Raw genomic sequence first — 27,820 nt, forward strand, 5'->3', positions numbered from 1 at the left:
AGTAAAATTGGTCCATTTACACCTACAGTTACTTCATTTTAAAACTGCGGTTTAAGAATTCATTTCATGATAATTATCAAACAGCGAATCAAGAAAATTAAAGGCTTTTAAAATATAGAATTGAGAAATAAAATCTTAAGAAAATAGGAATATCCACCCACGTCACCCCTAAAAGAATGGAAAAATGTATTTCTTTTTATTATAAAAGTCTACAACTAGATCACAAAAAGTTTCAACTCTCGGTCCAAATCTTGAATTCGCCAGTGCCCATATGGACAGGATTAATTAATTAAATAATATATTACAAAATAAATTAGACACTGTTTTTTTATTAGAGTGGATTGAATATTTGATTGTCAGAATGCTATTACCTAAAGTATTTTTATGGACAGTTCTGCCACAGTGCACTTAATTAATGCATGGAGAAACAAGAGGACAAAACATGGAACACTGATCTAGGCTAATTTTTTTTAGATAATTAATATAGAGTCTGTTTGAGAGTGATTTTGAGAATTGATTTTTTTATCGTTAGGAGAAAAGTGCAATCCACTTATGAGAGAAGAAGTCAAATATGGCGGCTGGAATAATAAAATAACGGTCAAAAAATTAATTTTTTACATGTCAAATCACAATTAATGTTAGACACAGAAATGTCGAGAGCAATATTTAAAGTGTATGGAAATGTCATATTCGAAATGAAATGTCATTCTAGACATTTAATATGTCGAGGTTTAAAATATTGAAAACATTTAATATTATAATTTGATATGTGTACTTTTGAAATATAAACAGATTCAAATATCGAGAACGACATTTGAAATGTAGAAAACATCATTTTAATATAGTTTTTCATGGAAGCTACTTAAGGATACTCTTGTCCAAATAATTGCAAAAATGGATATTGAAAAATTTTAGACATTTTTGCAAATGACTATGTCAAAATGAACATTTTTTGTAATTTCCTCTTAATTAAATGACAGTAAAAAAAATAAATAAAATTCTAGGACCCAAAAATCAACAAAAGTCTTTAAAAAAAATTTTAGAAGAAATAAACAAAAAATAAAAATCCACAGGACTCCTCTCTTTACCAATTATGCACATAGAAAAAATAAAGGGGTCCCGAAAACTTTAACGTCAATCCAATTGATAATTGTGACACCAACTTTAAGCAATTGCAAGTGGTGACTGTGACCTTAATGTTTGCCAAGAATCCAAGTAAACACACAGCTTAATGACAAATGTGTGTCATCACGCTGTTGGATTGTGTCACTACTGGTCTGGTATACGTCAACTTAAATCACGTACATATCGGAATAGTTTAGAATATGCCATTTTAAAAGAACGAGAATATGTTAAATTAAGAATTAATACAAAATAGTTGATATGAGACTCTAAATGAATTATTAGAACCTTTTTCTTGAGTATGATAAAGCAAACAGGAGATTGAAAATGGAAAAATAATCAATTTTCCAGAAGAAGAAGAAGAAGAAGATTATAATATAAATAAGAACTGTTGATTTGCTTTTTCTTTTTTACTCGCTCCCTAACTTGGTTAATAGGGACCGATGGAAGAGGGTTGGTATACTATCAGGGTCGAATCTAGGATTGGATCTAAAATCGGACTAAAAAATTTCAAACCGGATTAATACGTGAAAAAAAGAATTATACATAAAAAATTGGTTTTTTTATTTAAAAAAAAAATTAAATATACTCTTAAAAAAACTTCTTGGGCCGGGGGGGGGGGGCTACAGCCCCCCCCCCCCCCCCCCCCCCCCCCCCCCCCCCCCCCCCACCACACACCCCCCCCCCCCCCACCCAAATCCGTCCCTATATACAATGTCAATTCAGGGACAGATGAGAGATTCCTCACTGTAACTCATTGAGAAAGAGTTTTGACTTTGAAATTAAAAGAATAAAAATACTATGAAGTACTCTAATATTATGGTTTTCGAACAAAAACGTAAATAGATAGAGAGCGATAAGCTAAATTTAAGAAGATTATAATGTGTAGGACAAGTCCTCATTTGCCCTAACTCTGACTGAAAGTCACCAAAACATAACAAGAAAAACAGCAAAAATTTAATGAGAAAATTGAGGACAGGTAGGAGCAGAGGCTTCCCAACCTGTCTCAAATCAGAGTTCATTTCTCTTACATTATTTTCCCGATCAATTATATGATTCCGACAGCCAGATCACTTTAGCATTTCGAGAACATTTCTTTTTTTTTTTTTCAATTTAGAGTAATGTGGTCCACCCCCACCATCCATTCTGGTTGAAATGAAAATTAATTGATTGAGATTGAGATATTAATAAGGTTGTTGCTCGTTGATTATATAGAATTAATAAAATAAATAAATAAATGAGTGGATGATATTTTGTGGGGCTCTGAGTAATTCTCACTGTGTGGAGTTCCCATTGGTATTGATGATGATGATGATGAAGATGAAGATGAACAATTCCCCAAGAAAACTATGGAATAGAAAAAGTAATGAATTTATTTAGGTTGCTGATGAATTAAGTCTTTTAGTTCTAGTTAAAAAATTGTCATTCATCTAGTGTTTAGATGAGTATTCATCTCGTGATATTGGATTACTCTGACAATGTTCAATATCTAAATATTCAATTAAAGTTCATCGAATAGTGTGAGAATGACCACACTACCACACAGAACGATGATAATTTAGATATTTTTCCCCAAAAAATAATAACCTAGATATATAATATTTGTCGCCTGGAAAGTCGTATTTTAAAGTTCAAGGTTACACGTCAAACTCTAATAAAATTCTCTTTCATGTCTTTCAAATCCCTCCTTTCTCCTCCCATGTTTTGAGATGGCTCAAATAGCTCAACACTTTTTACAAAATTTACGAATCTTTTTAACAATAACTGTAAAAAAATTTAAATATACAAAACAATCAACAATACTTGATGAAAATCAATGTTGGTAATTAGGACAGAACAATGATCACCAATGCACATCGATCAAACAATGTCATCGATGATTTAATCTAAACTTCGATAAACAAATATTTTTTCCTTTCTTCAACTTACTAATATTTCATTTACAAATATTATTATCTTTTATTTACATATCTTATTTCATTACTGAGCAGTGAGGGAACTAATTGAAATGAATTTTTTTGAAATTTTGAGGCCATGGCTAGATGTGGAGGGAAGAGGCGGCAATTAGGAAGTGATGGATTACAAAACATAGGCAAACTAAATAAAGAAAATGAAGCTACAATATACTTGAAATTTTAATGAATAGAAAGTTGTTCTTCATAATTGAGGGCTTCTTTTCATCCTCGATTCTTATTAGATAACTTTGACATTTTAATGTAGCGGAATATGCAGAATGATGTCTAACACTTCAAAAGTTCGTTGATTCACAAAAAACATCAAGAATTTGGATAAAATATTGGGGGGGGGGGGGGGGGGGAATCATTCTTGCAATATTTTATTTAATATCTTTAACAAACACAATCAAATAACATTGGACCTAATTATAAAACTATAAAAGGAAAACAAGAAACCATAACTTAGTAACTTACTATTATAAAGTATAAACGAAGACAAATACTAGACAATTTGATCTAAACAAATCTCCTATTAAATTAACAGGGAAGTGAATTAATTTGACAATAGATAAATAAAAATTAATTTTCATCTGAATAAGAAAAATGCCAATTTCACAAATTAAATGATGCAATCTGGCCACAGAATCCATGGGCTCAATGGCTTTAGCCATAAATTCTCCTCAGCAGCTCGTTACAATTGACTGAGTCAACCTATCCAACTGCATCATTCCCTCTGGATCGAAAAATTCTTCCTCGAATCTTGCAACACAAGCTCTTGACTCACAATAATCTCTATTGTCACCAAACCAGCAAATTGTTTAATAATAGTTGCTAACTGATCATTCTCAATTTTAATAATGCACTCAACGATGAAATTATTCACAAGTGCAATAATAGAAACCAGTAGTGCTAACATAGATACAGCACCTATATCCCCAATCATCGTCTTTTCCTCGATATAATCTTCTTAAACATGCTTGTCGACCTCAAGGAAAAAAATTAGCGGGCCATCATAATCCTCACTTAAAAATCAATGTCTCACAATTCGGGATAAAGAGAGCAAAAATCTTATCGTCAACGTAGAACTCCTCCTACGCTACGCATCTATGATCGTCAAACCCATAGTGATAGAAACTATCCGGCTACTACTTCAGCACCTCTGTTTTGTCGATGCAGTTGTTCCATCTCTTATCAAATGTTCCAACGCCATCGCTTGTAGACACATTTGTATTAACTTATTGCATAACATGATTTTAGCTATATAACTTTTAAGAACACCAAATCGTCTCTATCTAGAACGTGGCTGTGTTTTGATATCAAAAATGATAATTAAACCTCCAAAAACTCAGATGCACAAAAAAATATCGAGAATTTGAGCAAAATATGGAGAAAATCATTCTCACATTATATTATTTTAAACAACCAAATAAAATCGAACCCTAATTTTAAAATTTAAAGAAAAGCAAGAAACCAATCTAAGCAAATTTCCCATTAAATTACAAGGAATTAAACTATTTTGACAATAAATAAATAGAAGGTAATTAGTTTTTTAATAATAAAAGTGCCAATTTAATAACTCAAACGATAAAATTAGACCAAATCGGTGGGCATAAGGTTTAGGCCCATGAGTTCTTCTCAATACCTCGTTTCCTATCAGAAAAGTGGTATTGTTCACTTCATTCCAACATGTTGCCTGGGTCAACCGTCAACATATCCAATAGCATCACATTTACATTCCCTGTTTAAAGTAAATCGATATGAGAAGTTAAATTTTTTCGACCAAGTTGTACATCGCTATAGATATTAGTGATTTTTCTCTTGAATAATTCCCGTTCTTAGGCTCCTTTCCATCTTCATGCATATTGATTTCCAGACATTACCGACTCACTGACCAACAACATCTCTTGGACTCAAGTTATTAACCAAGTTACTCAAGTTCCTTGTATTGATAATTATATTCCATTCTTTGCTCAAGTGTAATTATTGAAAAAAAACAATGGAAACTCCAAAATTCGGAAAATACCCAGAATTTTCACCTAAAACAAGACTTAAGAATGAGCAGTTCTACTGGTCGATTCACCCCCAAACAACTCTCTACCACGAAAACATACTCGGTTATTTTCTACCACGAAAACATACTCGGTTATTTTCTAACTTACATTCCCCCCACCCCTAGAGTTTTTCAAAAGAAAGAAAAACTGAAAGAAAGCGCAAAGAAATAAGCAAAACCGTCATCAGTTGAACGAGCAAGGACAACTAATATTTTTGCATCGGAAGGCTGTCTGAGCATAAATTCACTCTCAAACAAACCATGTATATTTGATGGTTTTAAAAATTAGAATACCATATAAACATGGAATGGGATACCTAAGGTTGTCCAGAATTATACCACAATGCATAATTTCGCTTTCCCTGCCTTGGTGGGCACATTTCCACCAATGCCACATTTACAGTTCCAGACTTCCAGGTGTATTTGCTCAAGAAAAGCTTGTCCAGCTAACTTTGACTACCCAATCCGGCTAATATAGGTTCATCTTCAGAAGCAGAGGCATGGAGACAATCTGTTGCATATTCTTGCAAGAACTTGCAAACCGAATTGTAGTTGGTGAACATAAATTTGATGCTGCATGGCCATTCTGGGGATTTTCAGTAGCTTTCAATTTGACAACATTGACAGAAACTCACTTGGACAGGGTCCATGTTGCACGCTGCTTGTACAAATTGAGAGCGCCCTGTATCTTTAGTGCGAACACCAGAAGCATGGGATATCAAGCTACCTCCAAGTCTACTTGTGGTCCTTCTTGCTCTTTTTCAGCAACATTGACACGTGGTCAACATAGTCATGGCCGGCCTGATTCCGTCCCAAAATCCATTGCAGTGCCTCAGCTGCTGCATCTTTTTCTGCTTGCTTCTTGTTATTGAACGGCTGCCCCATTATCTGCATGCCATTGAATTCTACAGTTGATTGGAACTGGTTGTTCTTTAGCCACTTCGTCTCATATACAGGTGCTGCACGGCATGCTCGAGTCAGCAATGTTTGTAGCTGACTCTTCGAATTATCACCCCCAGGACCACTTTCTGACCTAGGTATGAAGGCTGGAGCTTCTGCTACAATAGATGGCTTGGAGGGTTGTACTATCTGGCGGTTGAAAACAAATCTACCACCGCACTGTTCTTCAGAGATCAGCAGCCGTATTGCAGATAAAAGTTCATGGCAGGAATGTATATCCATCTTCGGATAAAGGAGCTGCATACAAAAAATCACAATCATTCCACAAAGATTGCAATAGGAGTTGTCGTGCATTTAAAACCTGTTAAGGAAACAAATAAATAAGAATAACGTAAATTAGGCAAGAGGATAATTGATTTATTGTATTTCCATATTTGTACTTTTGGTTTTCTCTATAATGAAAGCTAAAGAGAGGAAGATGATTAACTTCTTCACTCAAAAGTTTATTCCAAACATGTTCTTGCAACATGGTATCAGAGTTAACTCTAGGGTTTGGCATCGTCTGCCGCCTCTGCCAACTTTTTTCCTTTTTCTTTCACATTCTTGCTTCTTCGAGTTCTCTCTTGACAACTCCGGTCTTTGTGGTTGAGCTTTTATGAGGTGTTTGCTGTGTAATATGTGCCTTGTGTAATCTTCGCCTAAAAGTATGTTTGCTTCTGTCGGTTGTGTGGCGCTACGGTGTTAGGTCAAGGACCTATGTGGTGTTTTTGTAGTGGTCTGACGGTTGGGTTTCTGGATTTGTGTTGGTGGTCGGTTAGTTGATTTCTGATGGTTGGAGTGCTCAATTTGGTCGGACTTCTTCAGCAGTGGCCGATAAACGTCGCGAGCAGGAGTTCTCAGTCTTGGGCTAAGGTTTGATCATATTCACTTTGGGCTTCGAATTTGTGTTTCTATTGGATCAATAGGACAAGCCCAGCAGCTGTTCAGTTAATTAGTTTGTGGGCTGTGTTTATTGTTGGGGCGTTGCTATTATTGTTGGGCTGATCTCTCAGCTTGTGGACCTATTCAGTGTCACTTGTTTATGAACTTACGGTGTGGATTAATTAGTCCTCCGTGATATCATGACATCCAAGATGGAGATGTTCAATCTGACTGGACCCATGACACCTGAAAATTAAATGAAAAAATTACACTTATTGGGATAAGTGTGTGGAGGTTTTTTTGTGAGGAAAAGATTTATTGACAAGTTTTCAGAAAGTGATTCTACAAAGGCTGATTCTTCTCTCAATGATAGGTGAAACCAAGAAGATAATGCTATTATTGGCCTTATGATCAATAAATATTGAATCTCATATCGAGTCTTAATCCCTTTACATGTCTATGGCTAAGCATATTTGAGAACATCTTAAACATACACATTCTGGCACTGAAAACGTTATTCGAATCTATGAGACATGTAAACAATACTTTGAACTTGAAAAAGGCTCCTCTAGCCTTGTTGAATATTATAATAAGTTTTTGGCTTGTATCAAGAGAGAAATGTTTATCAGCCCTCTCTTTTGATTTGAAAGTTATGGAAAAACAACGGGAAGACATTGATGTTAAATTTCTTATCGGCCCTCCTTCAAAGTTTGAAACAGTTCGGGCACAAATATTAGGTGGGAAAAAACTTCCTAGTCTTGCGGAGACATTCTCTCGCATTAACTGTTCTACTCTATCATATAGTACTCTTAGCGATCGTTCTTCTTTTATTGCTCGAGGTAGCTCATCCTAGGTTGGACATGGTGGTCGGAATGGATGTAACAGAGGTGGTTTTAGCTCTCGGAGTGGACGAGACATTAGAGGTAGTAGTTCGAAAAATTGTGAACCTCGAAAACGTACTCACAGTGGTTGTATAGGTCACTCCGTTGATTATTGTTGGGACTTACATGGAAAACCAACCGCATCTGCCAATCAGGTCTCGTCTAATGAGGCCCATAACCCTGTATCTGGACGAGTAGCTAACTCTAGTTCAACACCAGAATTTGATTTCTTAATTGTACCACGGGATGAGCATGCTGGGCTCTTATCTCATAAACATGCCACTTCCAAGCTCCAGCTCTATAGCCACTCTCGCTTAGTCAGGTACTCCATCTTCTCACTGTCTATTGTCATCCTCTCACAATCCATAGATTATAGATTTCAAAACAACTGAAGACATGACTACTTCTACTTCTCTTCTTGATTATCATCCTGTCATTTCTTCCAAACGTGTTTCATTTGCTAACGGCTCCTAAATTAGTGTTGCGGGCTCAAGCAATGCCCATTTTAGTCCTAATATTGATTTGTCGATTGTCCTTCATGTTTCTAATTTATTTGAGATGGTTCATTCTAATGTATGGGGACCAATCAATATTTCCTCTAATAAATTTCAATATTTTCTCACTTTTGTGGATGACTATTATCGTATGGCTTGGTTGTTCTTAATGAAAAATCGTCGAGTTACTTTCTATCTTTCAAATCTTTCATACTTTAATCAGAAAATTTGTATTTTACGATTTAATAATGCCAAAAAATAAGCCTGCTTCTTTTGCATCCTATCTCTTCCAAAGGCATTATTCATTAAACATTTTGTGCATATACTCCACAACAATATGAAGTTGCAGAATGCAAAAATCGTCATTTGTTAGAATTTACTTGTGCTCTTCTTTGCCATATACATGTCCCTAGACTTTTTGGAATGATGTTGTCTTTCTACATGTTATCTCGTTAATCACATAACATCCTCTGTTTTGGATGGTACATCTCCCTTCTCTCTTTTGTTTTCCTCTTCTCCACAATACTCGTTACCTCTCAAGATTTGGGTATGTTTGTTATGTCAATCACTTTGGTCCTATTCATAACAAATTCGACTGAGAAATGTATTTTCCTTGGTTTCTCCCACAGGCAGAAGGGGTATAGATGCTACAATCCTTCTCTACAATGCTACTCTGTAAATATAGATGTCACTTTCGACGAGTCCACCCCCTAGTTCTCTAATCATAGTACATCTTTCGAATTCACTTAAGATTCCGTTAGCTTACCCATATAATATCTACCGGTTGGTATTTTTTCAGATCTAGACCCGTCTCCGTCTACTGCACCAAAGTCATCCTCTTATAAGGAATCACCTCCTCCTTTACAAGTTCATACTCAACGATCTAAGCTACCAATGCCTATGGCCCTACCCGTTAAACGTTCTTGTGTAAATAAGCATCCTATCAGTCACTATGACACTTTTGATTCGTTGTCACCTTCATTTTCGTGTTTTACATCATAACTTTCTAGTGTTTTACGGAGGCTTTTTATCTGATCTAAAGTGGCAAAAGGATATGGAATTAGAAATGTCAGTCTTGCACGAGAATATGACTTGTAAACTTGATCACCTCCTGGAATACATCATGTTGGTAACATATGGGTTTATATTCCAAAGTTCAATCCTGATAGAACTATTGATTGGTTGAAAGCCCGACTGGTTGCTAAAGGTTATACACAGACCTATTGTATTGATTATGATGAGACATTCTCTCCAATTGTTAAGGTCTCTTCTATTCGTGTTTTGATTTCTATTGCTGCTAATTTTGATTGGACATTGTTTCAATTGGACATTAAAAATGCACTCATTCATGGTGACTTGCACGAAAAAGTTTATATGAAGCAACGACATACGTTTGTTGCTCAAAGAAGTACAAAACTATGTTTGAAAATTGAAAAAGGCTTTGTATGGATTAAAGCAATTACCAAGAGCATGGTTTGGACAATTTTCTAAGGTTGTCATGGAATTTGGTCTTCAAAGGTGTAAGACAGATGGGATTGTCCGATTGAAACAGTTTCTACAAAAAATATTTTCAGACTAAAGATCTAAGCAAACTTCGATATTTCTTCGGTATTGAAGTCGCTAGGTCCCCAGCAGGTCTCAACTTATCTTAAAGAAAATATGTACTTGGCTTGTTAGATGAGATAGGATTTCTCGTAAATCGTCCAATTGATACTCCCATGGATCCTAATGTGAAGCTTTTGAAGAACGATGGATAACCTTTTGGAGAACTAGGAAAATATCTTCGTTTGGTTGAAAAATGAAATTATCCTACCATCACATGATCGGATATTTCCTATGCAGTTAGTATTGTTAGTCAATTATTGGATGTTCCTCAAGTTTCTCATTGGGAAGCTAGGCTACGTATTATTCGTTATGTGAAAAAGGTTCCAATCCTCATATTATTATATAAACCAAATGGACATATTAGAATAGAAGGATTTACAAAAGCAGACTAGGCGAGATCTCCGTAAAATAAACGATCCACTACTGATTTCTGTACTTTTCTCGATAGCAATCTTATCTATTGAAAAAGTAAGAAACAAAACATAATAGCAAGGTCAAGTGCAGAAGCAAAATATGGGAAATTGGAGCATGCTACTAGTGAGTTAACGTGATTGCAGTACTTTCTTCAAGAAACCAGTCTCTCACCTTCTACCCCTATTCCAATGCCTTGTGATAATCAGGCTGCTCTACATATTGCGTCCAATCCAGTCTTTCATGAAAGAACCAAGCGGATTGAAGTTGATTGTCATCATTCGGGATAAGATAGCGAGTGGTGATATATGTACACTATTTGTGGAAATAGGAGATTAATTTGCTGATATGTTTACAAAGTCGTCGAATGGTAATCGGTAGAAGTTTCTATGTTCCAAGTTGGGTTTATACAATATATATGCTCCAACTTGAGGGGAAGTTTCAAGAAAATAAATAAATTATAATAATGTATATTAAGCAAGAGTATAATGTGATTTATTGTATTTCCATATTTGTACTTTTGGTTCTCTATATAATGAAAGCTAAAGAGAGGAAGATGATGAACTTCTTCACTCAAAAGTTTATACCAAACCTCTTCTCGCAACAAAACCAACACATACTAATTTTTTACTTGATAGGCAACATAATACAACAGAAAACTCCAACAGCCATTTAACTGAGAAATAAATGACATAGCAGAAACAGAGAATGGGTTTTTCTTCATTGTTTCACTTACCTTTGTCTGAATAAATTCATCAAGCTCTCTCTTCAAACTCTGGTACAGTTCTGCTGTAGCTGGCTCCATATAGAACTCCAAGCATCCACCCAGCATTTTTAGGTGACCGTCCTTGTCAAATAAGACAAAGATTTCAAATCATCACAAGAAATCAACAAGTTACAACTACATAAATCCCAACATGTAGCTGAAAACCTGCACAGTACGCTAGGGGCTAAAAATAATCATTTGCTGATTGAGAAATTTACCATATCTCCTTTTGAGATGCCTCCACCAAATAGTAGCAGCACTGAATCAGACACAGCTGTTGAATCCCGCAGGAAGACAGAGTTAACTTTGATCTTTTCTTTGAAAACAAGCCATGGATATGGTATCCTTGAGTCACGCGCATTAACCGAATTCTAGGCCAATAATTAAAAGAGACCATGAGAAAGACAATTAGGCCACGTGTCATAGATCTCAAACAAAACAAGGAGATACTAAGCCAGCAAAACACTTACAGAGTACAAAAGCACCTGCCCATCTTCCATCGTTTTAAGGGAGAAGGATTTTTCATTGTGCTGTTAATGCATTTACATGACGTTAATAGAAATGGAAAAGGGATTGAAAGTTGAGCTCAGTTGACTGTAGGAAACTTACCAACACTCTTGATACATACCAGTGGAGCCCATTTTATTTTTTAATTTTTTAGAATAATGGTAGGAGGCACTTCATTTACTACGTTAATGTAAAATAATCTAGGTCATGGTAACACAGCTAAAGTATTAGAATGTTGGCCAACAAATGATATTTTATTTTGCATCACACTTGCATATATATGTTGCAACTTAGCAACAGACAATATAACCATGGCTTACCACAACAGAGCAGATTCCAGGATACAAGCCATAGCAAATAATTGCTCGAAGAAGGTGCTCATCATAGCTCCATGTATTGTAATTGACTGGATTGCTATCGACAAGGCCAATATCCTTTAGCAAAGAGTAGAATTCCTTGCGAAGAGAATCAATAGCTTTCATGGACTGTGCAGACAGGAAATTCTTCCAGCAATATTTGTATCCAGCAAGATCTCTATCGGCAACTTTCCACCCTTCAAATGCCCGAACAAGAGCGAGGTGATCACTATAATCACGTGAAAATTGAGCTTTTGCAGCTTCTGCTAACTGAGAAAGAAGACATTAACATTACCAGCAATTCCTCATACTATATCATCATAATAGGGAGCTAGCTTTGCGTTCATCGTCTCAACCAGTCTCCAATATTTCAGTGTTATTGCCATCACTAATCACCTAGAAAATTCGATCACAAATTCCTAAGCAACCAGTTGCAATTCAGGCATGTAAAGTTCTTTCAACATAATCAATAAAACATTAATTTTTTCAGTTTTTATGTCCCCAGGGTGCACCATAATTTCCTTGAATCAGTATGTGACTGAAACGGACAGATGTTTAGCCCTGTGGCAAAGATGAATAATGTGCTAGTTCCTACTTTATGCAGGTGGGTTTGGGGGGGGGGGGGGATCTATCTTCCACACTTCAGATTAAATTAATACTGTTCATGAAGGCATAACAGCCTCAAGCATTTCAGGAAGGAATCTCAATGTAGCCAGAGAATTTTAATTACTGTCTGCCTGTAAAGTACGCAGTGAAATTTGCAAAGGCTTCACGTTAATGGAAGATCATTAGGGAAGAGAAGCAGAAATTACCTCCTTGCTTACTCTATCTGCTGTAATTTTAAATTCCATTTTTAATGTATTATTCTTACCAATCTTTGATTACATAGATGTTTCTTAATACCACAACATTCAGCCCCACATAACATCTTTATGGAAGTTCCTATACAATTTTCCTAATAATCCTCCCTGAATCCACCAGCCACACAAAAGATTAAGACGCTAGTTTATTTTAACTCAATTAGTCTGGATCTAGTTCTCTTTGGGAACTACATTTGAATTAATGCTGGACTTTCCACTCTATTTCATGACATTCAACTCCCATTAAATCTTAAGTACTTCTACATTGACTAGGAGTACACTTAAGTACTTGGTCTTACTCAACTGAGTTTAAGAAAGAAATGAGAGATAATAAAGCAGCACCGATGATAGGAACAAGCATCTAGCTTTTGCTTAGGTGTATTGCTGAATTCTTCAATAAGGTAATAGAATAAGTGTCAAACATAGTTGATGTTGAAGTTCCTAAGAGAACTAACTTTAGAAACCACGAAGTTTCAGTTTCACAAAAATTCTGTCATGGAAAATACAAGTTCAAACCTCAACTATAAAATTGGTAACATATCATCTTGTCAGGCTTCACTGCATAGTTGCAATGAAGCATCTAGAGTTAGATCATAAAACTGACATCCATGATGAGAAACCTTAAAGTTACAAACCCTAATCGTTAGGTTAATTAGCTTTTTTTTTCTTGTTCGTGCCAAAGGAAAACCATGAAATCAAACAATGCTGTTCACTGCATCTACTTCTTAAAAGCACTAAGGTATACAATGCACAAACATTTTTAGCTTGATCCATTGACCAATATTTGTTTTACATCTTAATTGAAGATAGAAATAAAATCTTAAAAAGCCTTTAAAACCAAAAACCAAAATTGTGCAACAAAGCTCAGAATATCCTAGAAACCATTTACATCTAGAAAGTTCCTCAAACTGCTTTTGAAGCATGGAATAAGCATCCCCACAAGCAATCTAACGGGGGGTGGGGAGGGGGGTCAACTGGAGATTGGGATGGCGATTTCATTGAAGACTTGGCAAAATATACACTTATTTTAGGAAGTAAGAACTGAATTTTGATTTGTTCTCTTACCATAATTATTAGTTTTAAGGAAATTTTTCATTTTGTTATTTGGCAACTTTCATTTTTATTAGGAGCTTTAGTATAAATTGGACTGGTATTTCTGAATAATTTATAATTGATTTGATATATTCAAAATTTCTGCTCTACACTTCTCTTCCAGCTTTCCGACTCTTCTATCTTCTGTCTTCTCAGCTTTAGCTATTAAGCCCCAAGCCTCTTTTCCAGGCTAGGTCAAAACATACCTAACCCATGTTTGAGCTCCATTATCTAAAAACTTATTTTCAATCATACATTCTCCCAATAAAATAATTTTATACATAAACCCAAAATTTTTATCTATTTTTTAACTGCACATTCTCCAAAAAATCACTAATAAAAAATCAATTTTTTTTCAAACAATGGGGCTCAAACAAAAGTTTAGTTTAATGTTTATCAGAATCACTACTGAAAGAGTGGTTTAAGTTACTGTCATGAACGCTGAACAACGGGTTAATTAACTGTATGCATGGATGGAAATCCTCTCCTTTTTTATGTGTCTCTGAAGATCATGGTAATCTAAATAAGCAAATTGCTACAAAAAGAGAGATGGATGGGCTGAGAGAGTATCAGAATTGAAAAGCAAAGTGAGGTGAATGAGTAAAAAACTCTTTAAAAGACAGGAAAAATCACAATATAGGATTTAATAGTAGTTAGTCAACGTCAACCATAGAACAATTGCAATGACAATGTGATAAAAAATAGGCAAAGAAGCCGGAATTTGCAAATGATAAATAGCATCAGAATTGAGTGTGACTGTGTCAACAATATATCAGCAAGATCCACACAATTCATAATATAATTACTTAAAACTTTGAAGTCTGACTTACTTCCTTCTTGTCCATTGGGGCTAAGAAAGGATCTCGGACACTTAGAGCAGCGACAACACTTAACATTGGGTCCAGGCAATTCAATATAGCACCAAGTATAAGCATTTTACCAAGTTTTGGCTCCATTGGAAGCATTGTTAAGTAGCGTCCTGTCAAGGACATCAGCCAAACTTACAAGAGAATGCAACCTCAATAAGCATAAAATTGAGAAATTAGGAGTCTTATTCATACCTAAAACAGTCAAATTTTCATTCTCATCCAAAGCCCCAATGATCTTTAAATATTCAATAGCATTTTGAACCTAGCAGCAAATGTGAAGGAAAAGTTGCATAACAACCTTAAGACATTGTTGTTGACACATACATTTTTACGTGAGTCATGGCGCAAGCTATTTCCATAAAACAGAACATATCTGAATAAGCATTACCGCTAGATACTCAGGTGACTGCAATGCCCTTGACAGGAACTCAGAAATACTACCCAGTTTCAGACTTTTAATTTGTAAACAAAGAGACTGCAGCGGGGTCCTTAAAATTTCTGGTAATTGACAATCTGCAAAAGCATCATATACACATCTTGGATAGAGATGATAACATTCTCCAGGCTGAACACGTCCAGCTCTTCCTTTTCTCTGATAATTTATGAAGAGATAAAGTTACTTCGGAATTTTTAAACACCGAAATAATATATTCAAGCAACTGTGAACATTAAAATTCCCCCTAGATCAGAGCACGTTCTAGCAGACATATCAAACATCACATCCGGCAGCTAATGACATGGGAAACATGATAGAAGATCAAAATCATATAGGAGATCGTGTTTGCAGATCATTTCAAGGATATATGGCGTAAGGAATGCTAGGAATGGTTTTCTACACAATTATCTTGAGGGTGTTTGTTATTTATTTCCACGTTTTGGTAGGAGTTGAATTTTCTTATACAGTTTCTTGCTTGATACTGAATTGTAAATATCTAAAAGAATTAAAACTGGTGGGTTCCATGACAATTGAGTTTGGTGTAAGGTAATGGTTTTCTCAGTTTTGGGGCTTTATTGGCTGATAATAATAGCCTATAATAGTGCGCAAGAGAAGAGTACTTCACCCTAGCAAGGGTTATGCAAATTCAAACAACACAACTTCCAATTCCCAAAATGATAAACTCCATTAGAATAAAGGGACTACACTTTTTCAAGTTTTCCTACTAGAACAATTAAGATAAAAAATATCCTATGATACACCGACATGAATCGTGTCTGATACGCTAACACGACCCGTCACTAACACGTCGATTAAATTCTTTAAACTTCTTCATTTATGTAGTATATATTTAATTTTATACTTGTTATTAGTTTTTCTTGTTAAAATCTTTTAAATATCAATATCCATTGATTATTTACTAATAACTTTGAGTTTTTAATAAAAAAAAATGAAAAATATGTACTGTTGATTGATTTGGGAAAATCTCCTTCTCTTATTAAGTCACCAACGAGTACACATATATATATATACATGCAGAGATTATTTCTCAAAACAAAATAATCCTATCTAACAAGGAAATAATACTAAACTTATACACCTACAATATACATCCCGTTTACACCTAAATTAATGCGCACAGTTTATAACACACCTTCTCAAGCCGGAGTATAGATATCAATCATGCCTAACTTGTTACAAATATAGTTTACTCGATTCCCAACTAAGGCTTTAGTGAACACATCAGCTAATTGATCACCTTTCCTGACATACTTAATCAAAATCAACCCTAGCCGTAACTCTTCACAAACAAAATGACAGTCTGCCTCTATGTGCTTTATTCTCTCATAAAATACCGGATTAATGGCAATGTGAATAGCTACTTGATTATCACACCACAAGTTCATAGAGTAGAACTCCTCGATGCCAATCTCCCCAAATAAGTGATGTAGCCAATGGGTACACATAAATCTCTTTCTCTTATTAATTCACCAACAGGTACACATATATATACATGCAGAGATTATTTCTCAAAAGGAAATAATCCTATCTAACAAGGAAATAATTCTAGACTTATACTCCTACCATATACATCTCGTTTACACCTAAATTAACGCACACGGTTCACAACATTTACATAATGTCCAAGGAGTGTCAGTATCGACAACAGAAAGAGCTCATCAGCATGCAAGTCGATAAAATCTAAAGGCAGGATGCGAAGTTACAACTCATGGCATGGGGAGTAACAGTAAAAAATATCCTCGTGATTCACCAAACCAAACCTTTAAAAGATGGGTACTCAATTTGGGCTTCTCTAAAGATGAGACCTCTCTTTGGCAAGGATTTGGGGGCTTCTTGCTAAGCTACTTAATAAATCAATTTTCTTAGTAATCCATATGATTTGAAAGATGGATCCTTTAGGCTTTAACCAACTTTTCATCTCTTCCCTCCGGCCACAATGGCAAATTGGTATAAGCGCCAATATTGCCAGCCTGGTCCCTACCTTTAATCTCAGATAAAGTGAAGTCAAATCAATGAAGTGGACAGCCCAACCTCTTTGTTTGAAGTTTTCCCAGGAACCTTCTAACTTCGTTTGAAGCTTTGCCAGGACGCTTCTACTTCTTGTAGCCTTACATGTCAAAGAGCATCACAAGTAATGGTTGCAATGGATTTTGAGAGCAGGTTAAATTTATAAATAAAATGGAAAGGGACTTTGTGCGCTCGAGGGAGGCAAAGACAAAAAGAGGCACTAAGCAATTGGCAAGGAAAAAAAGGAGGTTTTTCACCTTTATAGGCTCCAGCCCTCATGGCATCAAAAAAGGGATTCAGAAAGTTGAGCAAACACCTCACAAGCCTTCAGGTGTGCGCCTCACTAAACTGAGGCTTATGCCTGGGCATAGGGTCTCAAAGATTACACCTTGACACTCACTTTTGTCACCTCGATTTGAGGCACCCCTCACCTCAAATGATTTTTAAAACATTGGCCCCAGGCATGTAGTAACGCCATTATCAAATACATCAAAAAAATTGGTATGATTACATGGGTCACATTTTCAACATATTCAAGTCAATTTACTTGATTGGGTCATTACCACTTCTTTTTTAACAAGATGTACTACCAACAATTTCCTTAATTTACACAGTCATGAGCTGCTCAAACATATTACAAAGATTTGATATCAGTTATAATATGTTTAAGGAGGAGCCAACAGTAAAGTCTCCATAGTGGTGCCTACAACAAAAGCAACAAACAATTCTTTACAGAACTATTCAAAATAATATGACAAATTCAGTCTGAAATGAAACCCCAGCCAAGAGCTTAGATCTATGCATATGTGAGTTATCCACATGCTAGAGGGCTGTTGACACCAGTTCCTTGCTTTTATAACCGCTCAGTAATTTAAAGTACAAAACCACTTAATTTATATTGCCAATGCCAAATTCACAGTAAAGTAAGGTATCTTTTTCAAAACCTATTTTGAGGTCTTTTGAGTAATAATATCTGTTAGATTGTGGTACATAAACCAACAAACATTAAGTAATTTGAAGTGAGAGCATCAAAGAATAACAAATTTTACAAGCACCAAATGGCAATTTGATTCCCCTGACAAAATAATTAAGCTTTAAGATGAAATTTCACGTACTTGTTGAGCTGAAACCTTGGAAATCCAAGAAGGAAGCAGACAAGGAGTATTGTTTAGAGCGTCATATGACGTCTCTTTTGCCTTTCCACAGTCAATAACAAAAACCACGTCATTAATAGTAATACTGGTTTCAGCAATATTGGTAGCTAGAACGATCTTCCTTATTCCATCTACAGGCTTGTCAAATATTAATTTCTGTGAATATCAAAAAAATACATAAACAAACAAAATAGAGAAAAATTTACATTAAAAGCTGTTTTTCCCACTATAATACGAATTCACCTGCTCCTCACTGGCCATGGAACCATGGCATGCAAGCAATAAAACTCGACTAGTATCTCCTACTACAGGATGACCTTGCAGCTTATCCTTCAAGGAGTTTATGTCCTCCCACCCGGTCAGAAAAACTAAAACAGCACCAGGCCCTTCATTCTCGCATATATAGCACAGAAGATATTCTATGAGGTTGAAACCTAGACAATCAGGATTCCAGCAAGACAAAGATTCCCGTGTCTGAGCACTATAATCCTTGAAATCAGCAGCTTTAAGTGCCTCCTAATAACATTTTCCAACAAGATGAACATATCAGCACAGATATGATAACATCTTGATATGAGAACTAGCAGTTAAACTACCTCAACAGCAGAAACAATTGGGCTCTTTCTCTTTCTTGGAGCTTGTTTACTCATTTTCCACATCTTCTCCATCCCATAATCATCAATTTGATTATATGGTGTCAATTGGTATCCCGTCCTTTCCAAAATATTTTCTAGAAAATGAGTTCGTACTGGATAAGTGAAACCCTAAATAAAAAACAAACAAATAGAAATATAAGGTAAGTTCACATACAAGATTTGTCAAGCTATTAGGTGAATCAGTATCTATTGAAAATAGCTTATTAAGTTAAAAAGGAAGAAGAAATGAAGTTCACAATAAAATCTAACTGCTAACTAACCTCTAATTGCTTTAAGTTATCTTTATTAAACAATATGATAACTAAAAACAAATAGGGCACCCCGAGTATATCATCAAAAGAACCTCAACCAGAAATTGTGCTAGTGATTATGGCCTCAAATTCAGAGGTCTCCAGAATTAGCTGGTCCACAACATACTAATAATCTGCCAAAACACAACTACCACAGCCTTTGAGTTATTTCTTTTTGCATCAGATTATTACATATCTGTTTTGAAGAGAGAAGGAAAATTAAAAACATTCAAGTTCAACATAGTACTACCAAATGTTCCACAGAGCACATATGGCTTAGTTTATTTCTAAGTAAGAAGCAAAAAAATAAAAAAATAAAATTGCTTCTTCTCACATTTCTTGACCGAAATAAGCTACCGACACATGCTCATAGACACATTTATGAAAAATAAAAGTAAAGTACAAATGTCTATACATCCATGGATACAATGTGGTCATGTTTACAACCTAAAAGAAAATTTTGAATTTTTGGGTAAACAGGTATTACCATTATAAGTAGAACTATAAAGAAATTTGTTACTTCACTAAACCAAAAAGAAAAATTCAATAACGGAAATTTGTCAAATGCACTAAAAAGAGTTGCAGCCATATGCATGTAGAGTGTGAGCCAATATGACTAGGCGATTCACTGGTTATAGGAGTGGAACAGTGGGAGGTGGTCATGATTATTCATTTATTTACATTTGAATCCTCCATCTTCAAAAACAATCCCTCTGTGCCCAAACACAAACAAAACAAAAATGATAAACTGTTGCCAAATCTCTTTTCCTCTATCCTTTCTGTAGAAAAGTCAGGAAGCAATTAACTCTTTACACTCACATAAAAAAGCTATTAATGTTAAGGTGATAAGAACTCCATAATTCCTACAAAGTACATTAGCAAATGCTCTATAATCAATCCACCCTGTACTATTGCATTGAGAAACCGCTAAAACTGGATTCCCTGATTTCCACTACTGCAGTCCATTTCCTCATCTCACAAATCTACCAACCACTATGTCAAAAACTTTTATACGTTTTTTTACCCCAATGGCATTCCATTTATCTAATGATCCAACCTTTGGAGTAATGCTAGTTTACATGTTCAATATTGTTTTGTTATTTAATGGATTTTATATACCGGTCAACTGCCTGAAGTGTATGCCAACACCACAAACACCATGTAACATTTTTTTCTTGAACATGCCACATAACATAGATGGTAAGAGGCAACTTTTAGTCGCATAGTCATCCTTGGATGCTAGTAGTACATTATGCATGGATTATAAGGTACTTTTGGCTAGAATTAAACAAATAACACCGGTTAGCGGTGATGGTGTGGTCATCAGGAAATGGAAAACAGATTCAAAGACATTCAAGTTTATAGGACAAGATAATGGGATGTATATGGTGAAATATGAGTAACTTTAAGAGAGAGAACTCTGAAGGACATATAAAAATATTAACTCTTTGGGCTCCAATTTAATTTAATGTATTTTTCTTTTTCTTCATTTTCAATCACACATTTTTCAATAAAATAATTTACATGTAAACCGAAAACTTTTCCTTACTTTTTAACCACTCATTCTCAAAAAAAATTAATATTCCAAAATACATTTTACCCAAAACCTTATTGAAAGGAGCCCAAACATGGGCTAAATAATGTGGAATGAGTTGACTAACCAATAATACAGAGTAAGAAGATTACAAGATATCTTGGCAAAGAGATACAAGAACTAATGATCTAAACTAAGTAATATAGACATGCTAAACGAGGATGCTTAACATGTATGTTTGGCCATACTAGAATGAGTAAAATTATAAATCAGATACACTAACAAGTTGTGATGGCACTAACTGATGATACGGAAAGCAAAAGTGATCATATAGCCCTTGTTTGAGCCCCATTTTTTTGGGTAGAATGGATTTTTGAATAGTGTATTGATGGGAAATGTGTGGTTAAAAAATAAGAAATTTTTTTGGATTTATGTGAAATATTATTTTATTAAAGAATGTGTGGTTGAAATAATGTCAAAACACTGTTGAAAAATGAATTTTTCCAAAAAAATGGGGCTCAAACAAGGGCATAATTGGTATATGTCTTGAATAAACCTAAAGAAGCTCATGTTCACAAGAGGCGAGTAATCCCTGTAGGACAAGTTAAAGAGAGAGATGTAGAACGAAATTAACATGATTTTATGTCGTTGCAAAAGATGTGATATCATTGGACCTTTGGTAGATCTGTCGTCGAATTGAAAAAGGTGGCGGAAAAAGATTTATTTAGTTAACTCTCATGAGAAATGTATAAGATCCTCAATTAGAGGGATATGTCAAATCTAAAGCTGATAGAATCAATTACTCATTGCATATACTAGGATAGGCCTTATTCGTGCCATTATTTCTGTTGGTTTTTATGAATAATATATAACACCCGCACCCGAATTTCCGAGTCTAATTATCAAAAATGAAAAATTAGGGGCTCATTTGAGGGTTAATCCACCTAGGACCTTGTAGCAAATTTACCATAAATGCTAATTTCCACGTGTTTGTGATTAAATTCTTGGTCAAACACTTACATGGAAAATTCTTGATTTATGCTTGATTGACCAAACATAAGGTAATGTGTAGTGTGAATGCATGAATATAGGAATGAGAGAGAGATTCTTGCTCATTTCACAAATTTCAAGGAACAATTTCCACCATCATGAATTTTTCCTTAAAGATACATGCCTAATCTTATCCTTATTTAAACCCCTCATTCACATTCACATGCTACCACTCACTATTATAATTTTCAGTCTAAATAATATACACGTTCATAAGTCGAGGTGGAAATTGTAGAGGGATCAAGTCTCTATTACTCTTTCCTTCAAATTTCATTGTAAGTACGCTGCCTATGTTGAATTATTGTTATGTTATGAATTTCAAGAAAATTATTATGGGTTCTATACGTTATAATATGATTATAATTATGTTAAGGGGACCGGAGTTTAGTAGCGCTACTCATAAGAATTCTTACCACCTACGTTCGATAAAATTCTTATATATCCATTATGTTGATTATAATTATTATGCTCCTTTAAGTTATACACAATAATAATTCATGGCGTACTTATTGAAATTTTATAAATCTCACTCTATGATAATTCTCTCTTTCAGACGATTGATGGTTCGAGACAGTCAACGTGGAGATCACTATGGGGCTAGGTTTAATAAATTATTTTGTGTTTAAAAACACAACTTTAAATTTCTAATTCAGTTGTTATGTCGGAATTATTTTCTTTATTTTTCGCAGCTACATAATAAGACTACAATTTATTTACTTGTTGAAGAAAAAATTATCTCGTGTTATTATTTTAGTTCTTATGAAAGAATTTAAGTTTTATTTAGTGACACTCAAATAGTTTAGAATTCGAGTTGTCACATAAAATGGTTGAGATTTTTTATGAATAGTGTCTAAAAGCTAAAACATATCATTATTTTCTTATAAACTCCAAGTTTATTTGGAATAAGACTTGGATCGCTGTTTGTAGCTCAACATGTCATGTGACATATAACTATCAACTAAAAGAATTAGTGGCAGAAAGCACGTTGTATTGACAAAGACTATGCTAACATTTCGGAAAAGCAATATTCATACAAGAAACACAATTAAGAGAAACTAACAATATTGGATCAGTCACGATATTCAAATATTTTATTTGTGCAAGGACATGACCAAGAAGACCACTAGCTCACCGGAATGTGGACCATTGGAGCCCCACCAAAATATGATGAGAAGAGTTCTGCATCTAAGGTTGCACTCATCAGAATTAGCCTTAGTTCTGGTCGACGAGGTAGTAGATCTTTCAAAACAATAAGCAGAAAATCTGCAATAAAATACGCAAAATGGTTATTAATGGCATTTTTGTAGGGTAATTGGCACAATACCCCCAATGTTTGCATGTTTTGTGGAATACCCCTAACCTTTTATTTTGGTGCGTGAGAAGCTTCAAGCTTCGCTCCCTTACTCACACTCACCTCTTAATCTAGAAAAAAGACTTTTTCTCTTAATATCAATCAATATAATAATTAAGGCTTGCTTAAGAACCGGCGGAATTGAATTGCCCAATTTCATCATTCTTTGAAGTCAGTCCGGAGCGAGAAAAACTTTTACAGCAAATTCAGACTAAACTCGATCACTTGGAGGGGGGTTTAGGAGGTCTTTCTGAGCGCATGTTTATCATATCGATAAATCGTCTTTCGTCTTATTTTCCGAAAATCTAATCATACTATTCCACTTTAGCTAATGATGAAAGAGAATCAGGATTTGTCTGCAGATGATGATAATGTCCAAAATAACCTAAACATTGCGGAGTACAACCTTTTCGTCTCTTTTTCTCATAAAATGACAAATTTACCCTCCTCTTAAAATAAAAAAGAAAAGTAGAAAAAAATAAAGAATTGACTGCATCCATAATCCCATATTTTCAAAAAGTGCAAACGAGTCCTAATTAAAACAATTAAAAAACATTTGTCTTCTCCAAATCCTATCCCCCACCATTACCTATTATAAATTAAAATTTATTATTGTTAATCTATTATCATAAACTCTTATAATAAAAGAGATCATTGTTATCATGCGCACACACTTCTTCTGCACACTTTTTAAAAGTGTAACTATTCAACTAGAAAGAGACGAATACTAACCATGTCCAACCTTGACGACATTGATTGAAGATTTCAAGTCATCAATCCCCTTACGACATTTTTTGGGCCTCTTCTGCCAATGATGTCAACAATCTCCATTACCTCCTCGACTTAGGCGTCAACATCAACACTCATGATCAATGGGACTCTATTGCTTTATAGTTTAAATTATGCCTACTAGGCGTGCCATTTAGATGTCGCCCACATACTCATGGAGAGCAACAATATCTACTCTGAGCACACTTTCAATAGCAATCGCTACCACTACGCCACCCTCAAGTTGAAAGTGCAATAATTGCTCAAAAAATATGAGTCATGGCTGCCGCCTCTTGGACCCTTGCAGGCCTCGTTGAGGGCACCTTCTTGGCCTGTAAAGCTAATTCAACCTATTTGGATCAATTGAACCAATTGCCAACTCCTCTTTTTTCAGGTTTTTTGTTTTAGTGTTATTACTCTATGTAATACATTCTAATTCTATTTCTTAGTTAAGTGATAAATCTATGTTGCTATTGGAGTCCTTTTCCAGCATTTCAATAATGCTAGTCACTTTGACTACATGGAAAGAAATGAAAGCTCAATACTTTACAAGAGTTAGAACTGGCGGTGGCGGCGACAACGGCAGAGGGATGGGATCTTAAGAAGATAAATGTTTTTTTTTTAATTTTATTTCTTCTAAATTAATTGTTTTACTCGGGACTCGTTTACACTTTTTGAAAATTTTGGAATTATGGACGCAATTAATTCTGTATTTTTTTCTTCTTTTCTTTTTTTATTTAAAGAAGAGGGTAAATTCGTTATTTTATAAGAAAAACGACAAAAATGTTGTATTCCACAATGTTTGGGTGATTTAGGGGGTTTTGCGCCATAATGAAAAGTTAAGGGATATTCCACAAAACAAGCAAACGTTAGGGAGTATTGTGCCAATTACTCTTTATTTTTTAATAACAAAAAGAGCTTCTTGACTCAAGAATGTCATATCCCATGCCTAAGGTAAGAAGCACAGACATGCCAGCATGTCATTTTTCAAAAAGGTAAAAAGCAGACAAGTTGCAATATTGATTAAATATTTTAAAATATGAATTTCATTTTTTTTTTTTTCATAATAAAAATTCTTTTCATGTGGGTCATCTAAGTAATTGGGCCAATTTGCGTATCTACAGGAAAGGTGGCCCAACACAAACATCAGAATGGGTCATCTAGCAAATTGGCTCATAGCCCACATCTCATTGGATTTTAAGGCCCCCATCTAATTTATTCTTATCGATCTCCAGAATATTCTATCCTTCTCTCCCTCTTCCCTCCTAATTCACAGCCTTTTCATTTCATAAAGGTTTCTCCAATCTCTAGAATGTCTCCACCTGCCTCTCCCTCTTCCCCCTTCTTGTCCAAAAGCTTCCCTCTCCCCCCGCTTCTCGAATCTCCATGGCTCTCCATTTCCCTTACTGTTGTCTATTGCATCTATTTATGCCATTTCACCATTTTCATTACGCATTTAGTTCGCTGGTTACAGGAATCATAGGTTGGTTGCCCAAATATTGAGGTCAGCTTTCTCTTTGCCCTAATTTAGTTTAGATTATCTTGCTTCTCATTTTGGTTTCCATTATTGGTAGTTAGTTTCTCTTCTTTTCCATTTTGATTATGAAATGGATTAGCTATGTTGGAGGCATGGCGCCAAAGTGTCCTGAACTATAAGAGAAAAAGAAAAAAGGGCATGCCACGTGTCAGGCACCGACATTCCCAGCTCCCAAGGCATGTCACTGCTTCCTAGTGCTTGGGAGATAGGAAAACAGCATCCAATAGGTAGTAATAATATAATACATAGTCAATTGAGACAATAAATTACCTTCATTCATTCCACGTTCATGAATCTCATCCACGATAACATGTGTTACGCCCTTCAAGTTTCTATCAGCTAGTAACCTTCTCAGCAAAATGCCTGTTGTGCAGAAGAGGAGGTGGGTATCCCTTCCTTTCATACCCTCTAGCCGAACTTTATATCCAACCTGCCAAGAGAGGCATTATTATATACTAGCACAGGCAAAATCATATGATAATTTACTACTGTATGATTGTGTTTGTGGTATCAAGACTCACTGTATCCCCCAATTTCTCCCCTCTCTCAGTGGCAATTCTCTCTGATACAGACATTGCAGATATCCTTCTGGGCTGAGTACATACGATATTGCACATTGCTCCATGAACTGAGTTAATCTCAGACTCCAGAATAAACTGGGGAATCTGAGTGGTCTTTCCACAACCAGTTTCACCAGATATGATAACAACCTAAAAAACATTAAATTTCTCCACTTGTTATTTGTGTAAAATTTTATATTGATAAGAGAACCCTTCCCTTTGAAGCTGCCGACAAAGAAGTATAAAAAGACAGCAACTTGGCAACAAATATCGACATTTACATATTTGCCACCCATCTGTGTACAAATGAAAGTTGAAATAATGGAAAAAGGCAATTGAAAGCAATAACACAACAGTAGTTATCAAAAGGAGATTATTGACAGGAGAAAGGAACTCAAAAGGTTTACTAGTTCATCACAAGGAATAACAAAGAAAAAAGCTAAAGCATTAAGCTTCTAAGAATTTGATTGTATAGGTCCCTATCAAAAAAATTAAATTCAAAGGCGTCAGCTACAAACGTAAAACCAAGATAGCTTGCAACAATCAAATTCTAGTATAAGCTTGAAATGAAAAGTTCCTTTTTTTCTCTCATTCGTTTATATTCAGGGTCAGTCAGATTGGAAAATTTTATTTGGTCGAGAGAACGTGGCAGCTATCATTGAAGACAACAAAGGATCAGAAAATCTAAATTGAACAAAACGACCTATCACATAACTAGAATTGTGGTTGCTGCTAATTTTAGATCACTTGACCAAGCAGATAAGACATTGGTGACCGTTGACCTTGTAGACTCGTGTTAGTGTGTGTCCATTCATAGTCAAACAGGTAATAGAATTCTTTTTTTAGATAATCAAATATGTGATTAATCACGGATAATACACAGGCAATGTATTATCAATTAATACAAGAAAGAAACAACTTAAAATTAGACAATCCGTCTATACGAGTAGAAGCCACAGCATTAAACCAAGTATACAATGTCATGTAAAACAATTCTTTAATCTGCTCAGTTGTCCGTATATGATCGTCAAAGCAGCGACTGTTTCTCTCCCTCCACACACACAAGACGATGCATCCCGGAATAAAATTCCAAACTAGTGTACTATCCTTATTATGAAATTTTCTCTTCCATGCTTTCAATACATCCTCCATACGTCGCGGGAATGCCCAATCCATGTGTAGAGAAGCCAAAATATCGTTCCACAGGGAACGAACACCTTCACAATGAAGAAACAAGTGGTCAATCGTTTCCCCATTCTTCTGACACATATAGCACCATTTTGTAACATAAAAACCCCTCATTCGAAGGTCATCCACTGTTAACACCTGCCCCTCACAACCGTCCATAGTAGAAATGCTACCCGAGAGGGCAGTTTACATTTCCATACCATCTTCCAAGGGAATGAGCTCTCCACAGGTCCCAATAAAAATCTAAAATAAGAGCTAACTAAGAAGGTACCATCCCGTGCCAACCTTCACCTGCTACAATCATTCTCTCATACCTTGATGTGCACCTCATATAAAGAGGACAAAAACAACGCATAATCATCCAATTCCCAATCCTGCAAACTACTCTAAAAAACAATGTTCCAACTAAGATTCCCATTATGTATGTGTAAGACTTCATTCGCCATAGCAGATGCACTCAAAGCAACACGATACAGAGA

At 35.2% G+C, this 27,820-nt stretch overlaps 1 protein-coding gene across 3 annotated transcripts in view; it reads right to left on the reverse strand.

The window, feature by feature from the left end:
* Positions 1–4,630: 4,630 nt before the first annotated feature.
* LOC111383020 (DExH-box ATP-dependent RNA helicase DExH5, mitochondrial-like) overlaps positions 4,631–27,820 on the reverse strand; it is a 41,944-nt gene continuing 18,754 nt past the window's right edge. For 2 of the 3 annotated variants that reach the window (XM_023007073.1, XM_023007074.1), the window contains 14 exons: positions 26,115–26,303; positions 25,864–26,023; positions 23,070–23,200; positions 19,004–19,171; positions 18,651–18,923; positions 18,369–18,563; positions 15,178–15,381; positions 14,982–15,051; positions 14,751–14,899; positions 11,933–12,238; positions 11,576–11,635; positions 11,324–11,476; positions 11,076–11,186; positions 5,312–6,324 (listed from right to left, as the gene is read on the reverse strand). In XM_023007073.1, coding sequence (XP_022862841.1) covers positions 5,863–6,324; positions 11,076–11,186; positions 11,324–11,476; positions 11,576–11,635; positions 11,933–12,238; positions 14,751–14,899; positions 14,982–15,051; positions 15,178–15,381; positions 18,369–18,563; positions 18,651–18,923; positions 19,004–19,171; positions 23,070–23,200; positions 25,864–26,023; positions 26,115–26,303 — 2,631 coding nt within the window. In that variant the 3' untranslated portion in view covers positions 5,312–5,862. Of the gene's footprint in view, positions 4,816–5,311; positions 6,325–11,075; positions 11,187–11,323; positions 11,477–11,575; positions 11,636–11,932; positions 12,239–14,750; positions 14,900–14,981; positions 15,052–15,177; positions 15,382–18,368; positions 18,564–18,650; positions 18,924–19,003; positions 19,172–23,069; positions 23,201–25,863; positions 26,024–26,114; positions 26,304–27,820 lie in introns of those variants that run through there. The other variant, XR_002700674.1, reaches the window with a different exon arrangement.

Source organism: Olea europaea, unplaced genomic scaffold, assembly GCF_002742605.1.
Source record: "Olea europaea var. sylvestris unplaced genomic scaffold, O_europaea_v1 scaffold2604, whole genome shotgun sequence".
Taxonomy (NCBI): Eukaryota; Viridiplantae; Streptophyta; class Magnoliopsida; order Lamiales; family Oleaceae; genus Olea; species Olea europaea.